The 24,676-nt window shown below is 42.6% G+C and overlaps 1 protein-coding gene across 34 annotated transcripts in view; it reads left to right on the top strand.

Annotated features, from left to right (window-relative positions):
• The window catches only part of MICAL3 (microtubule associated monooxygenase, calponin and LIM domain containing 3), a 234,780-nt gene that overhangs the window by 163,099 nt on the left and 47,005 nt on the right, over positions 1-24,676 (top strand). For 26 of the 34 annotated variants that reach the window (XR_012895684.1, XM_075896972.1, XM_075896909.1 and 23 more), the window contains 5 exons: positions 2,686-2,881; positions 12,359-12,591; positions 14,720-14,809; positions 19,589-19,726; positions 22,414-22,476. Coding sequence is in view for 33 of the 34 variants with exons in the window: in XM_075896972.1 (XP_075753087.1) it covers positions 2,686-2,881; positions 12,359-12,591; positions 14,720-14,809; positions 19,589-19,726; positions 22,414-22,476 (720 nt within the window). In the remaining variant the exon portion in view is untranslated. The remainder of the gene's footprint in view (positions 1-2,685; positions 2,882-12,358; positions 12,592-14,719; positions 14,810-19,588; positions 19,727-22,413; positions 22,477-24,676) is intronic. The other 8 variants (XM_075897054.1, XM_075897045.1, XM_075897084.1 and 5 more) reach the window with 5 other exon arrangements.

Here is a 24,676-nt window from a genome sequence, read left to right as displayed (position 1 = left end):
TGCCAGGCGTGTAAACTATCCTGCCATAACCACACTCCTTTGTCTTACAGGTTAGAAGAGTTTTCATTGTTCTGGGGTCAGTTCTAGTGAATCACCTAGCCTGTCCCCATGCATTGCTGCAGGATTGGTTTAATTCTTCCTATAGCATCCCTGTTGCAGTCATGAGATGGGAGAGACCAGGTTCATTTTTATCCTGCACATGTGTTGGAGAGGTTGCGTGTGTATTTCACTAGTGTGTGTAAATGTCAGTTTGGTTCCCCCTCTACAATTATCTCTCTGACTACATTTATTTCTGCCCCCTCCCTTTGCAATGAAAAGTCATCCTTTCCATAGTCTGTTAATCTTGCTCTAGAAATGATCCTGTGCTACTTTTTTGCTTTCTTCTGAGGAAGTTAACAAAACATAAGGGCTCCAAAAAACCCTGCAAAATAAATCCCCCAGAGAACGACTTCTCGTCCTTTCCCCTATGATCCTTGTTTCAGTCTATGAACTTCATGGATACATTGCTGAATATTCAGAGTGGGCCAGAGTAAGAGGACAAGTCAGAAACAGCATGTGACAGCTGTGTGTGTTGGGGAAAGGTGTACCTAACTAGAACACACTGAAATCTGTGAAAAGGTCTAATACAGAAGATAAACTATCTGTTTCTGAGGATTTAATGTGCCCTTTATTTGCTCTCTCAAGCCTTGGTACTCTTCCATTACCCATAATCCATTTCCTTTCATGTTGGCCAGGATTGGCAGGTCAGCATTCCAGGTCAGATCCCCTGATGTTGTGAACTCAGAGTTGGGGAATGTAATACTGATTACAAAAATAGTTCTGGCCAAGGTGGTATCACCATCTAGGCATCCCAGAGAGAGTGAAATGAAGCATGAATCCTAGCTGAGTAGTCTGTTTAGTTTTAGTAATTCTTTAAAAAAATACTGACACAGCATAAGACTGTTGCAGCAGCAAATTGTAGAGAACAAGATACCCTTGGAAATGTAGGTTTAAATTTGCCTGTAGAGGCCTGGATCCTGTGGTAGGGTCCCAACCTCGTTTCTTATGAATATTTGTCCATGTTGCAAAAGCAGCATCAGACCCCCAAGAATGTTACAACAGAGGATGTTTTTGGTCCAAACTGAGGGTCATTGGCAGAACCGTACCGGTGGGAATTGTAAAGGGGATATAGATGAGTCCAGATCAGAGCATTGATGGATCAGTTGGTGAAGCTTTTGTATATCGCTTATCTGCAACTCTGCTTGATGATGCGGTTTCTGGTGTTAACAGGTGCTAAGTCCATATTTGCTTCGTGGCCAGAGGTGCCAAGCACCCGCAGATCCCATTGGCTTCAACTGGATCTCTGAACACTTGGCACTTCTGGTTTTCAGTCCCACAAGCATTAGATCCCAATCAACGGAGTCCATTTTTTAATGAGGAGAGCAATAGCACATGGATGGAGTTGTTTAGTGGTGAGCTGCAGGCATGTTTAACCTGTGGCACTAGATGTGGGATTTTCTCAGTCCCTCAGTTCAAACTAGGGAGGCTAATGTGGGCATTCAGAGTTGCAAATGAAGCCCAGGATTTAAATGGAATGCGGTGTAACCATTAACTCGAACTAAGGACTTAGTTCGAGTTAACGTTTGACTGCCGCGGGCAGTTAGTTCGGACTAAGGGGATTTAAAAATGGCGCCTGGACGGGAAGATGCAAATAAAGCCCGGGATATTTAAATCCCAGGCTTCATTTGCAATTTCAAATGCCTACATTAGCCTCCCTCGTTCGAACTAGGGGGCATATGTAGACATACCCTCTGATGCCTTCCACTGGTGCTTAATGATATAAGCACTTGATGACATTAGGTAGTCGGGTTGCTAATGGCCGCAGTCATAGGCATCAGAATCAGTATTGCAATACTAGGCCTAAGATTGTTGGGACTATGAGTCCTAGTCTCTTGTCTTTCCACACACCCATTTCCTGTTTCCACCCACCTGGTCGAGATTCAGAGGTGTTGGCTCTTTCACTGAGCACTGTTTTTAAAGTAGCCCTTGGAGCTCCTCTGCTGGTTTTGAAATTAACTGTTTTGCCCCATGCACAATCCTTATGGTTTGCCAGGAGTAGGAGAAAGCAGTGAAGCTCTTATCCAGCAATCCACCCCTACTTCCACAGTCCCACAAATTGTTCATCCAGGTTTCCTCTGCAGTCCCAGTTTCATCATGCACTGACTGGACATCATGTCAAATCCAGAGAAAAGCATGGCTGAGGCCTGAACCTGGCGGCCTTACACCAGGCAGCTTTCTATGGCAGGATTGACTCTCTGTCTCCGGCATTTGAGACACTCCTTACATAATGGAACTGGGCACATTTCAGGCCCCATAACAATGGCTTCCCTAGCCCTTTTTGAATTGGGGTCCCTGTGCCTGGCACATCTCTGGCCTTTGCAGCTAGAATGTTTTTGTTCCTTCTCAGCCAGGCCATGTAACCTTTTGTTAGCACCCTTTGGCCAAAAGCACTCTCTAGGACCCACTTCGGGGTATTCTTACCTCTCCAATTCAACTAGTAGGGGCTAGTATGGTTATGGCATCGTTCCTCTCTCGCTTTATTCCCCACCGGACCTTTCTCACCCCACTGCTCCTTGCTCTGAATTCGCCTCTGAATTCAAACTCAGTTCATCCAATTCATTATTTGTCTGCTGGCTTGTTCTTTAGGGCCTAATGTCAATGGACTGGAGGAGCCCAGCCTTGCCAAGAGACTGCGTGGCACACCTGAGCGGATTGAGCTGGAGAATTACCGGCTGTCACTGCAGCAGGAAGAGGAACTGGAAGAGGTTCCCGAGGAGACGCTGGCAGAGCATAACCTGAGCAGTGTACTAGACAAAGGAACAGAAGAGGATGTGCCCAGCAGGTTAGCACTCCTTGTACACGTGAGCCTATATCCACCCCAGCAGGCTTGTGTCTACTTGTTCCCACAGTGCACTTTCCCATATACTTTACTGAGGCTCCCCTTTCTGGATACCTGGTAACTTCAGCCGCACTTTAGACAGGTATTTTATACTAGAGTTTCTGTTCTAAACTCCTCTTTGAGTCACATAAGAGTGTTCTTAAAAAGTTACTCGTCGTAGTGAAATTTCTCATGCTCAGTCTTAGCTCAGAAGGGAATTTACTTTTTGTGAAAATTACATTTAAAAACAACTGAGTCATTTCAGTGAACAGAACATGGGGTCAGAGGGGAATGTTTTTTCAAAGAGCTTGCTCTGCTTATTTTGCTCTCTGATAACTGAAAACGTTCTTTGGTTTAAAACTTCAAACTGGGCAAATACTTAGCCTTGATTGAGTGCCTTTTGTCTGAGAGAGCTTGGTTTGAAGTTATAGCTATGTACAGTGTGAAACAGTGTATAAATGCGTGTCTATTAATTTCTTCAGCTGCAGAACAATACACCAGAGTGCTAGAGACTCAGTGCTCACAAGTGTGGGGAAATGTCTTTGTATTTCCTGCAGCAGCAATTAAGTTTAAGGGATGAGTGGAACCTTTGCAGACTCTCATCTTCCAAATACTGTGGCTCTCTTACTCCCTGTGCACACTGCTCAACACCCTTCCCTTGCAGCAAAAACTCTCCTCAGTTGTTCAGTCCTTTGCCTGTGCAAGAGTGTTTATATTCGTAAAGCTGCTACTATAAACTCAGATAATGATATAACAGATGACCAAAGCCCAGATCCTACAATACAACTACATAGGGTTAACTTGAAACCTATGTGCAGACTGCATGTTTGACTGCTTACCTCAATTATACAGGGGAACCTGACTTCAGCTAGGTGACTCAAGAACATAAAATTAAGCACATTCATAAGTCTTTGCAGGATCAGGGCCTGAGTGTATGCTGGAACAAGCAAATGAGCAGAGTCCCATAAGATGCAAATACAAGAGGCAGCAACTGGATATTTGACAGTATCTAGCCTTACCAGTCTTCAGCAGTACTGATGCATCCTTATCATAAATATTCTGAACAGGTTTGAACCATCCTGGGTAAGTACCTGGTGGCCTGTCCTGTTTCCTTTACTAGAATAATGATGGTGTTTCTTAATTAAGTTCTTGAGAGGATCTTATTTTGATATAATTTATTTATTAGATGTGTTGTTTAGTGGCCTTCTCAGATGTTCTCTGAAGTTTAATGTGGAAGACTTGAGATCTGCTTATACTCTCTGTCCCTTGCCCAGCCCACTTCTCAGATATAATTAATAATAATGGTGTTGCTGCTGTTGTCAATATTAACATAAATAATATTATTGTACCTTTTATAGTACTTTTTCAATCCAAAAGTGCTAACCAGAGTTCACTCGCCTGGAGCTATATTGTTATTGGCCATGACTTCCTCGGATCACATAAATCAAGAATACTTGGATTTGGTCAATACGTGGATTGGAAACCTCCAAGGAAAAAAGAAGTCAAGGGAAAAGTGTTATCTTTGGCATCTCAGACTGCAACCACTATTTCTCCTCCTACAGTTCTGTGCACACCTCTCTCCTTCCCTTCTCCCCACCTCCATTTTTTGTTTAGAGTTCTGTCACTCTCCCCTTTTGGTATTTTGGCTTAAATTTGTATTTTTTTAAGTATTCTCTTTTTTTAAAAAGTAAATATTATTGTTTGGCTTATAAAATCTGTCTCTCTCACATCCCTGGGCACATGGACAGAAATTCACAGCAATAAGCATAACTTGTGAGCAAAAGTCAAACCAAAATATACTCCTTGTGTAACAGATTCATCATTAGTACCATGGTAAAAAAAACTTAAGTTAATATGCACGTCTGCAAATACAGGAATAATTGTGTGTAGCACTTCTGTAATATGTTTCACACTTAAAGCATTTTAAAACATCAGATTAATCCTCACAGAAGATCAATATATTTGGCATCTGATCAATAAGGGAAGTAAATTTCAAGTTGGTGTTGCGCCAGTCTTAAGCCACTCTAGGGATGCCTTGCAAAAGTACCCTCACACACATTAACTAACACAAGTGTGCATAGAAAGGGAAACTGTCTCAAAGGTAGCCAGCCAGGACCTAATTGTTGTTGGACTTCTGTAGGATAATAGCAACATCTAGAGTCACACCCAGAACTAAATGTAATACCCACACAATGTTTGGAGAACATGTGCAGATTTGAATGTAAGATACATTCAAGGTAATTTACATTTTCTTTATCCTGATTCTGTGGGCCATTCACAGTTGTCACTTGCATAGATTATTATTTCCAGATGAAGGCTCTGTGCTAAGAAGTTGCTCTAAAGAGTGGTGCATATTCCATTATGAGGCACCAAAGTGTCAACAATAGGTCTGTGTTCGGACAGCCCAGCACCCATAAGGCTTGAGGTGCAGATTATCCTTAAAGAGGACATGATGCAGTTAAAGTGGGTGCTGTTCGTACAGTGCCCCACCTTTTGAGCTGAAACCACCATGATGGAATACTCTCTCATCTCTGTAACTGGCCACTCCAGATTAATGTTGAACCATATTGTGGGATCCAATGGAGGCAGCTAGCACTGTCACTCTATTCTAGACCTGCGCTGTAGGGTTGTAGAAGATGCGAGTCTCCAAGCCTTATAGCCTGGCTCCTTTCTCTGGCACAAAATTGACAGACATATGCATATATGTTTTATATATATTAAGAGGCAGCTGCCTGAATATTTGAGTCTGTCTGTCTGTCAAGTCATCCAGTTCTTTTCTCTGATCACCAGTTAACAGAAAAAAATGGTCCCAGCTGGGGCTACTAGCTTGAAAGGAAGACCCTGTGCCCCAATCTATCTCTGTCTCCTTTCACCCACACAGCCTCTTGTTTCTCAGGACTCAAATGCAAACACACAAGTGCAGTGCAGATAAATGCTGGAGAAGGTAAAGTGAGCTGTGGAGTAAAGAATTTACATTGTGAATATTACATGAGATAAGCAGACTAGCTGGAGAACATGGCTTGATCCACAGAGTAGTCATGGCAACAGCATGAGCAACAATAAATTTTATTGACAGTGCACTAAAAACCTAGCAAGCGACACCTGTCAGATTTCTTTCTGTCCTGAAAAGGAGGAAAGTGCGCTGTTAATCAGGAGAGGAGATAAAGACCATTTTTTAATCTCTCTGAGAGCATCTGTATAAAGCCACTGGGATATGCTAAGACCTCTTGGGAGCTTGTTGTACACCAGAGGTTCAGCATATATTTATGATCTGATTCATCATTTACCTTTAGAAAGGAGAGATGGGACTTGAAAATAAATGTCTACTTTCTGCTGTGGAACAAGGGGTTATAACATTTGCATTATATATCATACACAACCCACTTCTTGTAGCTTTGTAAAATTGTCATGAAAACTAACTGGACCATGCAGAAAATCTTCCTTGTCAACTCCATATTGTGATGAGGGGAAAAAAAACCTATGGTACCTTATACATTTTATTAATTTACATCTGTCAAAAATATTCTCCCCAGGCAACGAATAACATTTTGCAAAGATGGAATAGAGCAAGAAAAAGGATAGATTTTTATCATGCAAAAATAAATTATAGCCCTCAAGGTAATCTGAACTCTGCCCCTGGAGTTATGTGCATCTTTAATTTATAAGAAAAGTTGTGTTGCAATATAGCACTTGCAACACATGTCTGTCCCAAACTGTGTAATGAAAGCCTGCATGTCAGGAATAGATTTAAGGTGGATGTTGAAGATATACATTTCAGATTTGTGTAGATTTTATATTTCAGGCTTTTTTTAATGTTTCAGATCATATGTGATCCGTTTTCAGACCTCACTTTTGTTGTCTGGAAATAGCAACTCTGTGTCTGCTCATCTTACCACTTACACACTTTATTAATGTGAAAAGATTACATGAAAAATAAGCAGCAAATACGTAAAACCATTGTGGCAAGCGTACATCAAAGATTGTAAAATCTTGTGTAGATGGCGCAGAACAGAAGAAGATAGCTATGTGAGAAAATATCAAGTGGAAAGAGAAGTTGTGAATAATCCATTCTAGGAAGAAGTTCAACCAAGGAACGTTTGTATTAAAAAATACTGAGATTACCTGTTAAGCCAAAAGCGGGCTTTTTCTGCGAGCAGTAATCTCAAATGAGCCCTTTTATGTAAAAGTTATTGCCCGAAGTATCTGTTTGTTAAGCAGTGCTGTTGCAGTCACACAAAACCAACAATAGTATAGTTTTAACTAAGCCCAAACTATTTTGCTTTTGAAATAAGATGAGATTCACTTCTATATGGCAAGCATCCAGTCATTGCACTTCTTTTTCTCATAAATATAACAACACAAGATTTGTTCCTGAGTTTATTCTAAATTAGATCCTTTTTTCAGTGACAAAAATAACTTTTATTTTGTTTCCTGTTATGGTAACACTAACATATAAACAGCATTCTGTGTCATCCTGGGTATGTCTAGACTACATGGGTACGTCTAGACTACGTGGTCTGTCGACAGAGCCATGTAAACTAGTTACCCGACATAGTCAATGAAGCGGGGATTTAAATAATCCCCGCTTCATTAAAATAAAAATGGCTGCCACGCTGTGCCGACAATCAGCTGATCTGGCACAGTGCGGAAGTCTAGACGTGGATCGGTCGTTAAGGGAAGCCTTGTCGAGGCTTCCCTTGTCGACCGATCTGTGTCTAGACTCCCGTACTGTGCCGGATCAGCTGATTGTCGGCACAGCGTGGCGGCCATTTTTATTTTACTGAAGGGGGATTATTTAAATCCCTGCTTCATTGACTGTTGGGTAAACTACTTTACATGGCTCCATCGACGGAGCCATGTAGTCTAGACTCTCCCGCTATGTGGCATCAACAGGAATGAGTACTAAATAGGAAACAGTTAAACCCATGCAAACTCAGCAAAAGTGCTGAGATTCACAGATGCCACATGATTTGAAAGCACTGGGATTGCACATGAGTAACAGGGTCTGATTTAGCTCATAGAACTTTGATTACAGATAATGTGCAAGACTGGTAAGCATGTAACTTAGCTCACTTCTGAAAGCTCAGGCCAAGATTCATGTGGGATTGGCAGCTGAAAAAAATGACTTGTAGACTGAGTGAGTATGATACAGAAATCACAGCGAGACAAAATGCAGCCTCAAAATGACACTTTTAAAGTCTCTTGTTGAGTCCGTACTGATGTTTAATTGCAGTTTATTGTCCCCTAATGTATTAATGCCGGAATGCACTTAAATGTCAATTGTACAGATTTTATCCCAGACAAAAATATCCTTGTTAAACTAGCAGTAAAGGCATATGCTTGTATCTATAACATTAGGAGAACAACCTTTTTAGAATACTCAATGGACAAAACATTAAAAGACCATGAAATGCTAGTCTAAAATTCCAGTTTAAACAACTATAAATATTTCGTAGTATTTGAATTTAAAATTAACAATTTCCTGGCCTTCTAATATTTATTGAGAGTTTTTAAAATACAGTTACAAATGTATAACCTTAATTCCATTTAGAGCAGTAGTTCTCAACTCATTTCAGTCCATGGACCACCAGGTGTAGCCAGACCAATCAAAACATTTTCATGATGGAGACATGATAAAAAAGAGCAGACAACAAACATTTTGGTTTGAAATTTATTTCTTACTAACAGATTTTTAGATTCTTCTCACTGACAAGCTTTTCAACGTTTGGAGTGGTACTTGATAATGCACAACGAATATCGCTTTCCACGGCAAGCCAATTCCTCTGTTTGGACTTAATGTGCAACAAACACGAAAATCCAGTCTCGCACATATAAGTTGATGCAAATGGCAAAAGAAATCTGACTGTGTGCACTGACAGATTTGGGTAACTCCCAGTCATGCTGGCCCAAAATTTCTTGATGGTAGACTGCTGGTACACGTCTTGAGCCACAAAATCATTTTTCAGATCCAAGAATTCCTCCTGCAGATCCTCTGCAACACTATTAACATCTGTTGTAAATGGATTCCTGATGAAAGATAATCTATCCCTTGTCCTGTCCACCTCCGGAAAGTATCATTGGAAGTCCTGTCGTAGCTCCCGTAAATGATAAAGAATATGCGTCCGAATGGCTTCCTTTTCCCCGAGCATGGCATCCACATATGGAAATTGAAACAAATTATTGTCTTCGACTCTTACGATCCAGAGTTCTAGTTTGTCAAGAAAAGCCTCGATGATGCTTTGGCAAGAGAACAGATTTACACCTTTCCCTTTCAGCTGAAGTTTCAGTATGTTCAAGATTCCAAAAATATCGACAAGATACGCAAGTTCTAAATTTGACTGCGTCAGCACATTTCGGAATTCCTCTTTCCCTTGAGCCTGGAGAAATAAATCAAACTCTTCTCTCAGAGTTGAAAAACTCTGTTGAATACGTTCCCTGCTGACAACCACCGTACAGAAGTATAGAACAGCAACACATCAATGTCGGAACCCATGTCCAGGCAAAATCTTTTGAACAGCCTGGTGTTCAGAGCCGATGATTTGATGTGATTCACCACTTTCACCAACCCTTTGAAAACAGCGTTCAGTTGATCAGGCAATGTTTTTGACGCCAAAGCTTCCCTATGAATGAAGCAATGAACTCCGGCTACCATTGGAGCACGCTGTTTCACCAGCATTTGGAAGCCCGATCTTGAGCCCAGCATGGCAGATGCACCATTAGTGGTGACACCCACAAGATTTACCCAATCCAGACCATGTACTTCAAAGAAATTGTTAACAATTTCCATCACATCCTGAGCCTTTGTGGTAGTATCAAGAGTCTTGCAAAAAAGAAACTCGTGCAAACCATGTATTGTGCAAACACCAATAGCTGAGAGCACAATGCAGCGTCGGTCGATTCATCCAATTGTATGGCAAACAATGGAGACTTCTTTATTTCATCCACAACTTGTTCACTGATGTTCTGTGATATCTCATTTATCCGTCTCGATGCTGTCTCGTTAGACAGATACATCATTCAGCTTCCTTGCTGCTTCCTGTCCAAGAACAAGCTGCACCATCTCTTTTGCACTGGGGAGCGCAAGTTGCTCTACAATCTCTTGCGCAAAGGCACATGCCAGTGTAGAAGCTCTCTTCTGGAGTTTCTGCGCAAGATCATGCCAGTATAGATGTAGCCCTAGAGTTTTAAGTCCAGAGAGTTGTCCTTTTTTTAAATATGATCTGATCATATATACCAGAATGATTGCAACTGGCAAAGTGGGTTCAGTGGAGTTTGTATGTGTGAAGTGAGAGAAAAGTTCTGTTGGATTAATTGGTGCAGTTTGCAAAAGTCTTTGCCCTTGATCTTTTGAGTTTAATGCATTGGGTGTGTATGTCTCATGGGGGGACTTCCAAGATGGGCAGAGCTTGAAAGTTTACCCTACGTTTTCGCACAAGGTTAGGACAGCTCAGTCCTTCAATGGGCAGCTTTTATAAACTTTACAAAGTCCATTAGTTCTAGGGCAAAGTTTGTAAAGGTGGCCAGAGCCTTTTTTTTTTTTTCCTACAAGGGGTGTATACTTAGGAGAAATGAGAGGAAACTTGCTAGCAATGCCACACAAGCAGATGGTGTTAAGGATTTTCTGTGGCACCCAGGAATCCACGCTGATTTTTCACAAGCTTGCTGCAGGGTGGTCCAAATCTGTACCTCGTACAAAATCAGTGTTATAGTCAACATTACAAAATTAATCTGTTTTACAAAGTTTAAGCTTGATAAAAGCTAACAGCGCATTCAGATGTTCACATTAGATGAAAAATTCCTAAGGATAAACATCCCAACTTCTCAGATAGAATCTACTGTATGAGATCTTATTACTTGCTCTTTAGTTAAACAAGTTTGAAATTTCTAGACCAATCCTTATTTGGTAGTAGGATAATGCATTAAGAGCCTGATCCAACTACTGTTGGAGTAAATGGAAAGATTCCTTAAGACTTTTTTTTTATTGGCATAACTCCTACTGAATTTGATGCTTCAGAAATAGCTTCTCTAGTTCGCCTCACATTTGTTAACTAATCTGTAGTCAGACCAAGTTTGTAAAATCTGCAGTGCATAGGACCTCTCTTGAAGAATTTGGACAGGGGAGAAAATTAACTTTAGTGTGGAAATAGTGATACAACTTGAACTCTGGAAAAATTATCTCTCTATAATACAATTTTAACTTTTAAATTGTATCAAGAGCTACATGTGTGACCAGCTGAAAAGTTAAGGGTTATTCCCATAGAAAACTCACCCTGAGTGTAAGATTCAAACTATTTAGCATATATAAACTTGCTTTGTTACTTAAAGAAATTCCTTTCCCTGCTACACATTTAGATGAGCACGCCTTTTCTGAACTCATCAATTCAAATTTACAGAAGTTCATTTTAGCAATTTTATTTCTTTCAGTGCATTTCTTGAGAGTTAGCTGTGAATGTAAATTAAAGCAAGCTTTGAGTTGTTTGAGCATAAGTATATCAACAAATTCTCAAGTTGAAAGTGTACGTTTTCTTGTCTGGATAATCTAAAAATTGGCAAATGTATCTATGAAACTTGCCAATAAATTCTTTTCGCTGCTAGTGAAAATGCATGGAAAGATTTCAGCCTAAGAGATCATTTTTTTTGAAAAAAGTTCTTGGAAAAATTGGGTTGAAAATAGTGAAAGTACCTTCTTCACCTTTGACTATCATGCCAGTACCTAGAGGCTATAATCGAAGAGCCATACTTGTTGTGACTTTCACTTACAAAGTCAAAGTCTAGTTCAGACTCACTAAATCAAATTCAGAGGGCGCCCCCGCTGGCAGCTGGTACTCCTGCTCTTGCCAGGAGTAATAGAAGCTGATGGGAGTATTTGTTCCTGTTGGCCTCCTGTTACGGGGATGCCGCCAAGCTCAGCTTAAAGTAGGCTGACTCCAGCTTACATATTCTATATAGCTGGAGTTGCATACCTTAAGCTGAGCTGCTGGGTCTAGAGTAGACCTGGCCTGAGGACCTTTGCCAGACCTGAAGAAGAGCTGTGTGCAACTCCAAAGCTCATCTCTCCCACCATCAGAAGTGAGTCTCAAATAGATATTACCTCACCCACCTTGTCAGTCCAGTATCCTGGGACACAGCTACAACCACAGAGCGTATAGGAACCAAAGACAGATTTCTACAACAATCCTTCCTCTGGCTCCTCTTCATTAAAAGTAATTGGATCCAGTTCCTTTAGCTATTGAATCTATTGCCTCCACATCAAGCTTCTTTAACCTTATGCAGTCCGCTTCCACCGCACTATTTCTAAAATAGTCCAGTGAAACATTGAAGGGGAAAAAACGGTTTCCATTGCATGTACTAGAGTTTGTACTGAAGTTTTGCCAGCCACATATAAACTTGGCTAGGATTCATCATTAACTGACTTCTGTCTCTCTTTTTCCCCCTTTACAGTAGTTCAGAATCTGAAATGGAGGAAGAGGAGGAGGAGGAGGAGGAGGAAGGGGAACTACTGCAGCCCCAGCTACCTACCTCAGACCTGGGAGGTGTGCCCTGGAAAGAAGCTGTGCGAATCCATGCCCTTCTGAAGGGGAAGAGTGAGGAAGAGCTTGAAAGTCAGAAAAACCATGAGGCTGAAAACAGGGAAGAGCGGGAAGAAGAAGAGGAGGACGAAGAATCTAGTGAAGGTTAGAAAAAGATTGGTTTGTATTTTCCTTCTGCTGGATAGGCAGGGCAAGCTTCACTTGTGTTCAGCACCGAGTGAAGTTGGACAGGCACCCCTGTGATAACATGAGTTTGGCAGTACCTTATTCTCAGGAAAGCATTTGAGGACTGATGGGGAAGCAGTGGATTGGGGTGCAATAAGAGTATGAGGTTATATTAATGGAAGGGAATGAGGGAAGGAACTATGTCAAAGGGCCATTGACACTGCAGCTGGAAGCGTGCATCTGGGCATGGGTAGGTGGCGTGGCCCACTTGCCCTGTGTGTGTGTGTGTGGGGGGGGGTTAATCTGGGCAAGTGAGGTAGCCGGCTTGTGCTGCAGCCCACATCACTTCCAGCTATGTTGCTATTCTTAGTGCGCTAGCGTGAACAGAGCAATGTGAGTCTGCCTACCGGCGCTGGGAAGTGTACTCCCTGCTTCAGTGTAGATGTACCCTCTTATTTTTCAGATCAGTTTCTCTCTTTGTCCTTGCACTTTACTTTGTATTTGTAAGTGAATTTCATGTCGATAGAAGGTGCTGATTTGATCATGTCAGAGACAGAAGATCAGTCTATAGGGCAGTTACGGCACTACTAAGAGCACACTACATGTCCCGTTTACTGTCCTAACAGCGTGTCTCCACCAGTACCTTACCCCTCTGTCCAGTATAGCCTGGTAAGAAAGGCAAATTAACTCTTGTCTCCACTTTCCCTGGACTCAGATTGGATCAATATATTTCCACACGTGTCAGAAGGGAGGCACTTTATGCCTGAATGAAGGGTGCAGCCAAAGAGCAAAAAATACTTTCCTTCGGGTGAAATACTTTCCTGCTTGTACCATAATGGTCTAACCCAAGTAGCTAATTCTCTTGTTGGTTCCCTTCTGTGTAACTCCCAACGTTGTGACAATTGTGCTATTCTCTCATTGGTTTGTAGGGGAATCAGATTTGGATTTGGCTCCCTGTTCAGCCAGCCAGCCAGGAATAGGAGGTGCTGTGGAGATTTTGCATTCAGAGTTGAGAATGAGGGAGTACCTCGCACTACTTTGTAATAATCCTCTGTGGCCCAATATGAATGAGATCCCAGCAGGCCCAGCAAGGGGGGGTTGGGAAACTGCTCTGGGGCCAGCGATTCAAAATGGCCTGTGACTCCCGGATACCACTATTGCTACTGCAGCTGCAGCCAGAGCCTTGGGGCCTTTAAATTGCCATCAGAGCCCTTGGTAGCATGCGCTGGCCAGTGCTGGCTGGAGGAGTGGGGGGCTCAGCATGATCCAAGCAGCGCTAAGGTTTCAGCCTCACCCCTTGCGGGAGTGTGGAGATGGCTCCCCTCCTGACCTTGCTCAGGGGCCTGGCAATTCTGTCAGCCCCCCAGGACCACAGGAGGAGCAGTATCCAACTCTCTTAAATCAGCAGGATAGACTCCACTATATGAACTTAAGTTGAACCCCTGTGCTCTCAAGGCTGTTTTTATTTCAGCTTTGAGTATTTTGTTATGAAACAGGGGTGGAGGGGGGAGTGATGGAAGGTTTTCCACCCCTGCACCTCTTTAGTAAGTCATAACCACACTGAGCTTGTTTTGGAAACAGGTATCTTTGCTGTGCTTCTTCACCCTTCCAAGCTGTGACTGAATCTTATCTTTCAAAACATGACTTGAATACTTGCATTTCCCCTTCTGTGAGAGCTACCAGACTTGCTTTATAAAAGCCACTGGCCACCTAATGTTGAGAGTATGAGCACAGGTGTGCTTGTGCTGAGCTGTGGTGTCAATCAGGTGCCATTTGGTGCAGGAAATGGCCTTTTAACTAGGTGCTTTGGCTATATTTTTCTGCATAGAAATCGTAACTCCATAGCTGAAGTTCCTGTCAGAGCCAAGACCATGGCTAAAGTATGCATGTTGTTCATTAGTCTACTAAATTGTGATGTTCCCAGACCACCTTTCTCTCTTTTCTGTGGAGTTTGCCTATGAAACAGAGAGCTTTGATGAGTACAGTAAGTCATGTTGGATTTCCAAACAATAATTTTGCTTTCTGATTCTCTGTCCTTTCCCTCTCTGTATTATTTGTGTGCGTGCATCTTATGCTGTATGTGGGGGTATGCCTCCCCCTGCTGTAGAGGGAGAGTATTACCCTTGGGAGAGAGAGCTCCAACAAGGCCTCTGGCTTCAACGACTGTCAAATGAAGAGGACACGGGTACTTTTAAAGGTACCCTTGTACCATTACCACCTTTGCTTGTCCTCAAGGATGTGGGGGGACTGACATTTTAAAGAGCAGGTCCCACATGAAAAGATGTTTTGTTTTTATTGAAATGCATGTACCAACTCTCTTGAAGTTGGGTGAGGAGTTACTGACTTCCTCTCATGATCCAAGCATAGGCACTGCTTAGGTGTACTACATTTTTACCGTTCCTTGTGTGGGAGGGTAGGGAAAGCTAGATAGTCTCCCGAGAACTGTGACGCAACTGTAAAATATACTCAATGACTCTGATCGCTTTCTGCTTGGCTAGATCAGATGGATTATTTCCTACAGTGCACTGTATTTCCAATTTTTGATCATTACTTTCTTGAAGTATTAGGCCACAACAGTATGTTCATTCTTTCTGCATTGATTTGGCTCATATGAGCCTGGATATGTAAGACTAAAAGCTGAGTGCTTTCACCCAACTGAATAGGTGCACCTCATAGCTGGCATTGCATGTCCTTTGTGGCTTATTGCTATTATCACAGAGCTCTTTTACTTTATATTTCCTGATTTGCCTGAAACTTAGTTTGTTTTTAGTATTTTAATGCACCATATGCTTCATATGAAAGATTTCATAGGAGCATAAGAGAAAATCATATGGGAAAATATCAACTTTTTTTGCTCTTTTGAAAATATGTGTACAATATACAGGCAGTCCCCGGGTTACATGGATCCGACTTACATCGGATCCCTACTTACAAACAGGTGAGGCAACCCTGCACTAGCTGCTTCCCCCCAGCAGACCAGGGAGACGCGAAGCTAGCGCCCCCCTCCCCCCCAGCAGACCAGGGAGATGCGGAGCAGCTTTTCTCAGCAGACACCTCAGCTTGAGAATAAAGGACTGAGGGAAGTGAGGTATGGGAGAATAAAACTGAGCTCTGGAGAAATGTTTGGCTAGAGTTTTCCCTACAATATGTACCAGTTCCGACTTACATACAAATTCAACTTAAGAACAAACCTACAGTCCCTATCTTGTACGTAACCCGGGGATTGCCTGTATATAAATATTGTTTGTTCCTAGCCTTTCCTGACTCATCATTTGCTCTTCCCCTGGAGTGCAGCTGTGAATTCAGCAGAAATCTGGGGTCTCTTGGCCACTTCCAACACTTTCTATTGTAAAAGTTCAATCTGTGATGTTAAATATTCCCTGATTTAACGTTTTTGATGGTGAGAGAGGTGGCCAGATGGCCAGCGGGCAAAGGCACATGGAAGCAAGAGAGCCTTAGTCGCTGCCATTTTCATTAAATTCCATTATTCTCTGTCCTAGCAGCTGTCCTACTTGAATTTTTGTTCTTAAAGAGCAGGTTTGGGAACACTGGAACAGCTTCCAGTTAAACTTTAGAATTACAACGTTTAATTGTGAGAGAGCCCAGCCACTCCTAAAGTGCTGTTCAGTACTGCAGAGGGGCTAGAGAGGGGAACATGCTGTTCTTCTGGAATTCACCGAGTTACCTTTTCATGTAAAGGTGAGCTAAGAGGTCCAGCTTCCTGTGAAGCTTAATGGCCAGCCTTGGGTGCAGCCACATTTGAAATGCTTCTGTGAAGTTTTGGGGCATTCTGTTACTACCTGCCATGGAACCTGGGGTACCTTAATGCAGTGCTGCTGTGGCTCAGAACCCCGATACCAGTAGCCAGCCTACAAGCATAAAGGTCTCATGTTGGCTTCCACCAACATAGTTACTTCTTGCAGGGTAACCCCCACAGTCCTTCTAGTCCTGTGTCTTCCCATAAGTTCACAACCGCAGTCCGGGTACATATCTCATAATGACCATCAGGTACAAAACATTACCCATTTTCATGGAAGACCTTAACATATTTTTATAGCACAGGAACATTGTATACAGTCAATTGATTCAAAGTTTGATTTTGGGGGATTCAGACTCCCTGTTCGCCTTGTAGCGTGACTGGATTCTGGTTGTCACACCTTCAGCCTGCATTCAAGTGGTCAGATATCAGAAGAACAGCAGGTTGTACACCAGCCAGCCCCCAGTACTTCAGAAGTGGCTGGGCTCTTTACAGTTTTATATTACTTCAAAAACTGAATTGGGGTCTGTCTCTTAAGTAAGGCCTGGGCTACATACACAGAGAAGTACAGGTTTAAATAAAGGTGTGATATTGATACCAATATGTTTAAACCTCTGAAAGTATGGTTTATACCAGTTTAGTTTATATGGGTAAATTTTACAGGTGCAAGCTACATTGATTCGCTGGGCTCGCCAAACCGTGGCGAGCCCTGCTCGCCAGCTGCACTGTCTGGCGTTCTGCACATGCACAAATCACCCAAACCCGGCTCTTCCGGGTTACAATCTACTCGCCACAGGCGAGTAGATTGTATAATTTGTCGAGCCCTGTTGATTCACATAGTCAGTTTTAAACAGCTATAACTGTGTATCTATGCTGGAGCTTGCATTAATTTCTTTTTTTAAAATTAATGCAATGTCTATGTAGAGGAATCATAACAGTAAAATCTAAAGCAGCTTGTGAAGTGCTGCAGGTGACATGGAACCAGTTGGTACATGCAAAGACATGTAATTTCCATATAGAAAAAAAATAATTAAAATTAAGGGCCTTTCCCTATTCTCCAATTTCATTTCTTTAATGGGTTTATGGATGTTGTAATAAACACATGCCATCTATTTCCTGCTTCAGTTTGTGCTGTAAAATGTGACCACTAAAAGCCTGAGAGCTCAGATCCGCCTGCTGTAAATGACAGACTCCTGCCACTTGAAATAAAGGAAAATCTATTTGCTGTAGTAGTACAGGGCCTGTGACACACACTTGAACAATTCTGATTCCATCCAGTCAAAGGTAGTGGTAGCAGACAGAGTAGCAAATACATTTCAGTATCTGCTATGTAAAAGGAATAATAAAATAATAAGGTTAGTGATTATTGTGTCTGGTCCAATTCTACATTCTGTTTGGGCCTCTCTTTGGTGATGTCATACCTGTTTAAATCCCGAATGGTCAGGATACAAAGCTATATTGTAATGTGAAATAAGTCCTGCAAATCAGGTGGGGCCTGCTCTTTCTGAGCTTCCTACTTCCAGCTGTTGCTGGTAATCCTCAACCTTTTAACTCAGCTGTGTGGTGTGGTGTAAACACTAACTCTACTGATCTTAGAGCTTGCATGTGGGAACACTGGAATACAAGCACAACAAGGAAAGATCAGGTCGCTCCATTTGTTGGCCAGTGACTTGGTCCCTATTGGCCACTCCTGAATATTCATTTGTTCCCTTCCAGATATACAGGAGTTCTGGTAAGGCTGTGTTTGTTTTGATTGGGAGGGATCATTACACTGAGAAATTGAAGTACAGATTCAAATTTTAATTCCATTCCCTTTTTGTGTATTTCTCTGCTTTACTTTCCCCTTTGACTAACTACCAAATAATTTTGTGCTTCAATAAATGGTCCTTCCCTCAATATCAGTTTTTCCAACAGTGATAGCCCCCGATGGTGATACCACAGTCATTCCTGAAGCTGAAATCCTCATTTATGATTCCACAAACCAGGCTTTCCATGGGTTATTCTGCTGTGTGACAGGCCTTCCCCATTACAGTTTTGACAAATGACTAGTGCCAGGCTCCTCAGATGGATAGTCTGTAGTCAGTGATGGTTGGCTCTTTGCTATGAAGAGACAGAGGGTTTCTTGCCCAGTGATGTGAACAGCTGTGTCTGGTGCATGCTAATGCGTGGGGAGCAGTTAATGGAGAAAACAGCTTGCCATAATAAAAAATCCTGCAACCTGTGGTCAGACTCACCATGGAGAACTCCTGTACACCTTGCTGCAGGAAAAGGATGAGGAGAACTCACGATCAAATTTCCCAGGGTCCTTTGTACCACAATGAAGAGGAAATTTAGAGAATGGCTACCAGGGTAACTTAATCAAACAGTCTTGTTGAAAACCTTGAAATACACAAAACACATTCCAAAGTGGTTTAGTCATATGTATGGACACTTTGACAAAAGAAATCTGTTTCCAAGAAGAGAAATTATTTTCGCTCTGTCTCAGTGAGAATCCTGATGTTACTCATAAAATGATGCTGCCCCCCCCGAGCAATCCTTTCACTACTCCAACACCACAACTAAAATACTCTGAATAAAGTGTTGTCAACCTTAAACTGAAAAATCCAGTGCAATATAAAACTACATGCAGCTGGTCATTCTGAGGGCAGCCGGTAATGGGAGATCTTAATGTTTCTCTTTTGCACATAATGGTGAAGAGTTGGGATTCAAACCCCAAAAAGTGCACTTCCACAGTGTTGAGGACCACTGGGGAGTGAATGGATCCTTTGTTCTGTGAAATTGAGCCCACAGTGCAGACTGTTGCCAGCAGGATACATAGGGTGATACTCATGTGGAATAGGCTGAATATGGCTGAAAGTTCTGTTCATTGATCACCTACCAAATCTCAGTTGGATGCTCACAGAGTGCCTCCCATTGCCAGGCTGCTGCTTGCAATAGAGGTAGTCTGAAGTGAAGCTAGCGTGATTCAGCTTCAGAGTGGAGTGGGAACCTGAGGATTATAAATGGTTGTGTGTCTGTAGATGCATGTATATTTGATACCGAGCTTTGTCTGTCTGTCTGTCAAACTGATCTTGGCAAATAATATTTTCTTTTTTCTTTCCTTATATTTCCTTTCCGGTGGTGTGTTTCCTTTCTCTTCCTCTTTTTTCTCCCTCTTTCCACCTTGTCCTTCCTCCCTTCCTACTCACACCCTGATCGGTCACATCCTTGGTCTGCTAGCTGGAAACCTGAGGCTACAGCAGATTGTAAATCCAATTGATCCCCTGGAGATCCTGGCAGATGTGCACTGGACACACATCCGCGAGAAAGAGGAGGAGGAAAAAATGGTCCCAGTTTCAAAGTCCTCCACCTCCAGAGGTAATCTCCCTGGTGCATCAATCCCCAGATCACAGTTGCAGCTGTTTGACCCTGTTGCTTCTGGTCCTTTCAAGCACAACCTTCATCAGAAGGGTGAACAGTGATTCAGAGGCTCTGCCTCCTGAAGCTAAACGCTTATTTAACCATTTTATTTTTGAGGTGGGTCTCCATTTGAGTCACCGCTTCTCTATGACGCCATGACATGGTGAACTTTCCTGGCTTGTGTATCTAGTTAGAAGCCTTGTAACATTCTGCTACCGGATGGGAATTATTTGAATTTGCTCGTTGCAAGCTCCTCATAACAAAATGTAAAGGTTCCAGATTTGACAGCGAACAGTTCAGCCAGTTGTGTTCCTTTGGGACGGCTTTAGTGAGTCCAGACCTTGGCAAAACAAAAGTAACTTATTCTGAAAGGCTGAACAATTTTAGCTTCTACATTGAAACGTTCTGCTACTGCTTTTCAAACTTTGTAACTGCATCTGCCCGGGACCTGGTATCTTCAGGGAGTGGTGAAAAGTACAGAGGACCCGAGGAGCTAACCAGTTGCTGTTTGGCTCTTTGTATTGGCATTTGATGGTATTTTTATCAGCCAAGGTGCCATTTTAGCAGCTAAGGTGCCATTTTATTTTAAGGCCACTTTGGAGATGGGGGGGGGGAATAGAGAATGGTGAGACCCTCTGCAATATCTCATAAATCTGATTGTGATTCACTTTCCACATTATTCCCACACCTAGGATTAAGATCTTGTCAGATGTCTTGAGTAGGGATGTAAGCGGCTAGTCGGCTCTCTGATAAACTTATCGGATAGCTTACATACTAGTCGACTCCTTGCTCCCCCCCGCCCTCCCTTGCTGTCTCTATCAGAAAGAGGCAGCAAGGGCGGAGAAGTGGAGGAGTTGCTGCGGGGAGCCGGCTTAAAAGCTGGTTCCCTTCCAGCTCCATGGGAGGGGGCAAGGACACAGAAGTGGCGTTCCAACTTTGAAATGTACAAGTCCCCTCTGGGGCTCTTGTACATTTCAAAACAGAAGCACTGCATGGAGCCTGTGGACAGTGGGAGACTCAGTCCCCCGCTGGCCCCAAGCTCCATGCAGCATTTCAAAGGCGGAATGCCAAACGACACTTCCACCTTTGAAAAGTAGCAGCAGCCGGGCGGGCTCTTGCTGCATTTAAAAGTGGAAGCGCCCTTATCGACTAATCAAATAGTCGATGGAAATTCCATCGACTATTCGATTAGTTGATTAATTTTAACATCCGTTGTATTGAGCTAAGCAGGGTGTGGCCTACTTCCCTAGTATTAGGAGAGCTGTAAGGAATGCTATCAGAGGAAAACAAAGCAAACACTTTGTGGTGTTTCATTCAGTAAGAGGCAGTGTTCCCTCTAAGTCCATACCAAACCAGTGTATCAGAATGGTTTTAGGAGAACTGTGTTTCAAGAGGTGCTATCTTTCCATGGAAATTTAAGACCAAGGTACTGACAGCTTGTATTAAAAATCACATGGTATTTGTTATAAGAACTGGGGGGGAAAGGAAGGTCTTAACTCTTTTTCTCTCAACACTTTTTTCCCAGTAATTTCATTCTGCCTATAGTTGCTTGGTAGTTTTAGGTGGGTGTGGTTTTACTTCCTGGTGTGTGCATTTATTATTCAGTGCTGCATTTCACCCCAAAAGTGGCTAAATTTCAGTGGTGGGGGAAATTATTCTGATAGTAGTTAGTAAAGTGTTTTGTACAAACAAAGAGAGGCTAAATAAAGTCAACCAGAAGGACTTTCACTCACTCCTGCATTGTAAGCTACCAGTGTCCCATTTTTAAATCTCAGCTCCTCTCTGTGACACTCTGAGCTGCTTCCAGGATGTACTGTCACAGTTGTCCATAAAGTGAAGGAAAACCTGTGCTGACCCTTCCTCATTGTGCAGATGGTCCCTTTCATGGCATTTCCAGCTTCCTTCAGGAAATAGGCAATGTTTGCTTCCTCAAAGAATATGCCAGATTGGGAGCTTGATGTTCACGGACCCGTAATTTAGATGCTTTAGTTTATTGCTTTAATCAAGGTGTATTCAACTGTAGTAGCAACTTCTAAAGGGACTGATGCAAGGTGTGGCTGTGTGGATGCTCCACAAATTTCACTTGTCAGTTTGATTTCAGTATGTGGTCACAATTGAATAGTTTCCTCCCACACATGCTGTTTAGAGAGCACTTCAGAACCATTCCCTGGAGCAGACAGTTAGATCTAAAGGGTCAGAGCAACACTGCTGATATCCAGGAAAGCTAGTCTGTGATCTCTTGTGCTCCAGTAGGAATTCTCCCTTATTTGTAAGCATCCAAACTCAGGATGCTGAAATTAATACAGACATTAGCTTTTGTAAGCGCTATTTTTATGGTCGTACTCCATCTTATAGCTTCTTTTGTCAGCTTGACCAAAATGGCTGGAATCTGCAAACAGGACACCGAGGACATGTTCAGTTCTCAATTACACCCTTATCTTCCATGGATCCTAAAAGCAGATTTGGTATTTATATCTCATTAACTTAATTTAACCCTCAAACCCAGTCTCCGTCATCTAACAGTGTCTAAGTTTTAATTCTGTTCTTGGTTTTGAGGGCTTTCTCTTGAGTGGTTTCAGTTTCATACACTTATTTGTGTCTAACTTTTGATTTACTATCATTATTTATTGTTTTTTTAAATTCAGCATCCGACCTTCCCTCGGTACGCCTTGAGGCGGTGCAGGCATGGCTGGAGACGTTCCCTGGAGGTAGTTTGGTGTTGTTCGTTCTATACGGATTCAAAATAACCCTGCCCGCCCTCTTTCCATGCCTTCAGCAGCTGAGCTGGTACCTTAACACTGGATCTATGGCCCTGTTGCTACTGCATGTCCAGGAGGGGGAATGTGCATGCATGCCTCGCTCACAGTCCATTCTCGCATGAACTGGACTTTCATCTTACCCTTTGCAAAGGCAGGCCATACAGAAAAGAATCTTTAGTGTAATGAAGAAGTAGGTTAAACATTTTGATTTACATTATAAATTGAGGAGAAATTAAATCATCCTTCCCCACCCATTGACAAAGACATCTTGGAGCTCTCTTGGAGGAGAGTGAGTCCTTCAGGCAGTGCTTGAAGCAAATTACAGCTTTCTGGTGAGGTGACCAAGAAAGATGTCAGTTAAGCTAGCCAGGAGCTCTTCAGGGCCAGGAGTGACAATGGAAATAGCCATGCTCCACAAACCTGAAACATGTTCCCCAGCTAAGCACCAAGGGAGTGGAAATATGCTAAATGTCATCTGATCTTCCTAGATCGTCCCCTAGAATCTCTTACAAAATCAGTGAGTATGGAGATGGGGAACAAAGGGTTGTTTAGCTCTGTAAATTAAAGACATACAGTAGATCAGGGTCACTTGTGTGACCTCTAGCCGAGTAGGAACAATTAGCTCACCTCTAAAATGTAGATCCTGTAACTGTGACGGCAAGGCGGCAGCATTTATGAGATAGCTGCACATCACCCCATCAAGTCCCGGCTGCTGGCCGACAAGGACAAAATGCTGACTCTGTAGTTTCTGGCTGCCATAGTGTATAGTTTAGCAGTTACTGTGTGGCAACTTTTGTCCTCTTGCTCCTCATCCTAACTGCACATACGTATATGCACACTGTATATATAACTATAACCACCCACCCTCTTATCCTGTTCCGCAAGCTCCAGGTCCTTCAGAATGGGCTGCTCATTGCACCAGTGTGCTACTTATCTATGCATCCATAAAATATGCTGCTGAATTTTGTGTTCTTAAGGTATCATAAAGGATTTATTTTCATCTATTTGATCCTCCTCATAGGAAAGTGCACCACAATTTCCAAATGGAAAAACCAGCATACACATAGCCAGGGCCAGTGTCAGGTATTCACCCTTTTGAAGGTGACGTTTTTACACATTTTGTGACAGTCATTCACATTTGATGTTTTTACCTGAAACAAGTTACTGTGGCAGTAGCTGGTATGTAAACGCAGCAAGCAGGTCAGTAAAGCGCCAGGTGTGAGGAGGGAGAGGGAAGGCTGATTTAGTTTAGAACATCTTTAGATGTCTCAGTGGGAAGCCCTGTCCTTACAGCTGTGACTTAGCCTTCATGTTCTAGATCTGTAAGATTCTACACATTACAAAGCCTTTGGTTTAAGGGGGGAAGCCATGTCATGCCCCTTTTAGATGACAGGAAGGCATCTTGTAACAGCTGTTAAAAAAAGCCAGCAAGCCATGTGCCTCTCCACTGCCATGATGCAACAAAGGCGACAAGAGTGGCATAGAAGAAATTCTCAGGTTGAAGGGGTCGGACAACGCTCCTTTCAGTAGAACAGAAAGTCAGTGTCATGCTTTGAAGACCAACGAAGCAAAGAGCCTCTATTAGAAAAAGAGGAGAATGTGTGTGGAAAATGTCAAGATGCCTGCTTGCTCTTTCTTAGACTGTCGTGATTAGTGTTAGCATTAAGGATGTGAATGGTTAACTGGTGGGGGCTGGAGCAGCTCCCCACCTGCAGGACTGACCACGGGTAGGAGGTACTCCAGCCCAGCCAAAGCAGCCACTGTTGGCAATGGGGAGGAGTTAAACATTGCATTTAACTAGTTAACCAATTAAATGGGATTTTACATCCCTACTTGGCACTGGCATCATTTACATCATGGGGCCAGAATTTTAGTATTGTGTGCATATAGTTTGCAGCATGATTACAGAGAATGCATGCTCATTTGCAATAATTGAGCATTCAACAACTTAGTTAAATGTCTAACATATCATTTGAGCCTGCAGTTGTGCTACTTATATGCACAAATCCTGGCCCAGGTTTGTGCTGTCTGCCTGTGCTATGGTTATGGCTAGGAGCAGATTTAAAACAAAAATGATTCAGCCCCAAGTTGTGGAAAGACCTTGAAGCTATGTGACAGACAGCCACATCCTTCTAGCAGCTCAACCCCT

The sequence above is a fragment of the Pelodiscus sinensis genome, chromosome 1 (assembly GCF_049634645.1).
Source record: "Pelodiscus sinensis isolate JC-2024 chromosome 1, ASM4963464v1, whole genome shotgun sequence".
Classification (NCBI taxonomy): domain Eukaryota; kingdom Metazoa; phylum Chordata; order Testudines; family Trionychidae; genus Pelodiscus; species Pelodiscus sinensis.
The sequence above is the reverse complement of the archived record's forward strand: the minus strand, read 5'-3'. Positions and strand labels throughout refer to the sequence as shown.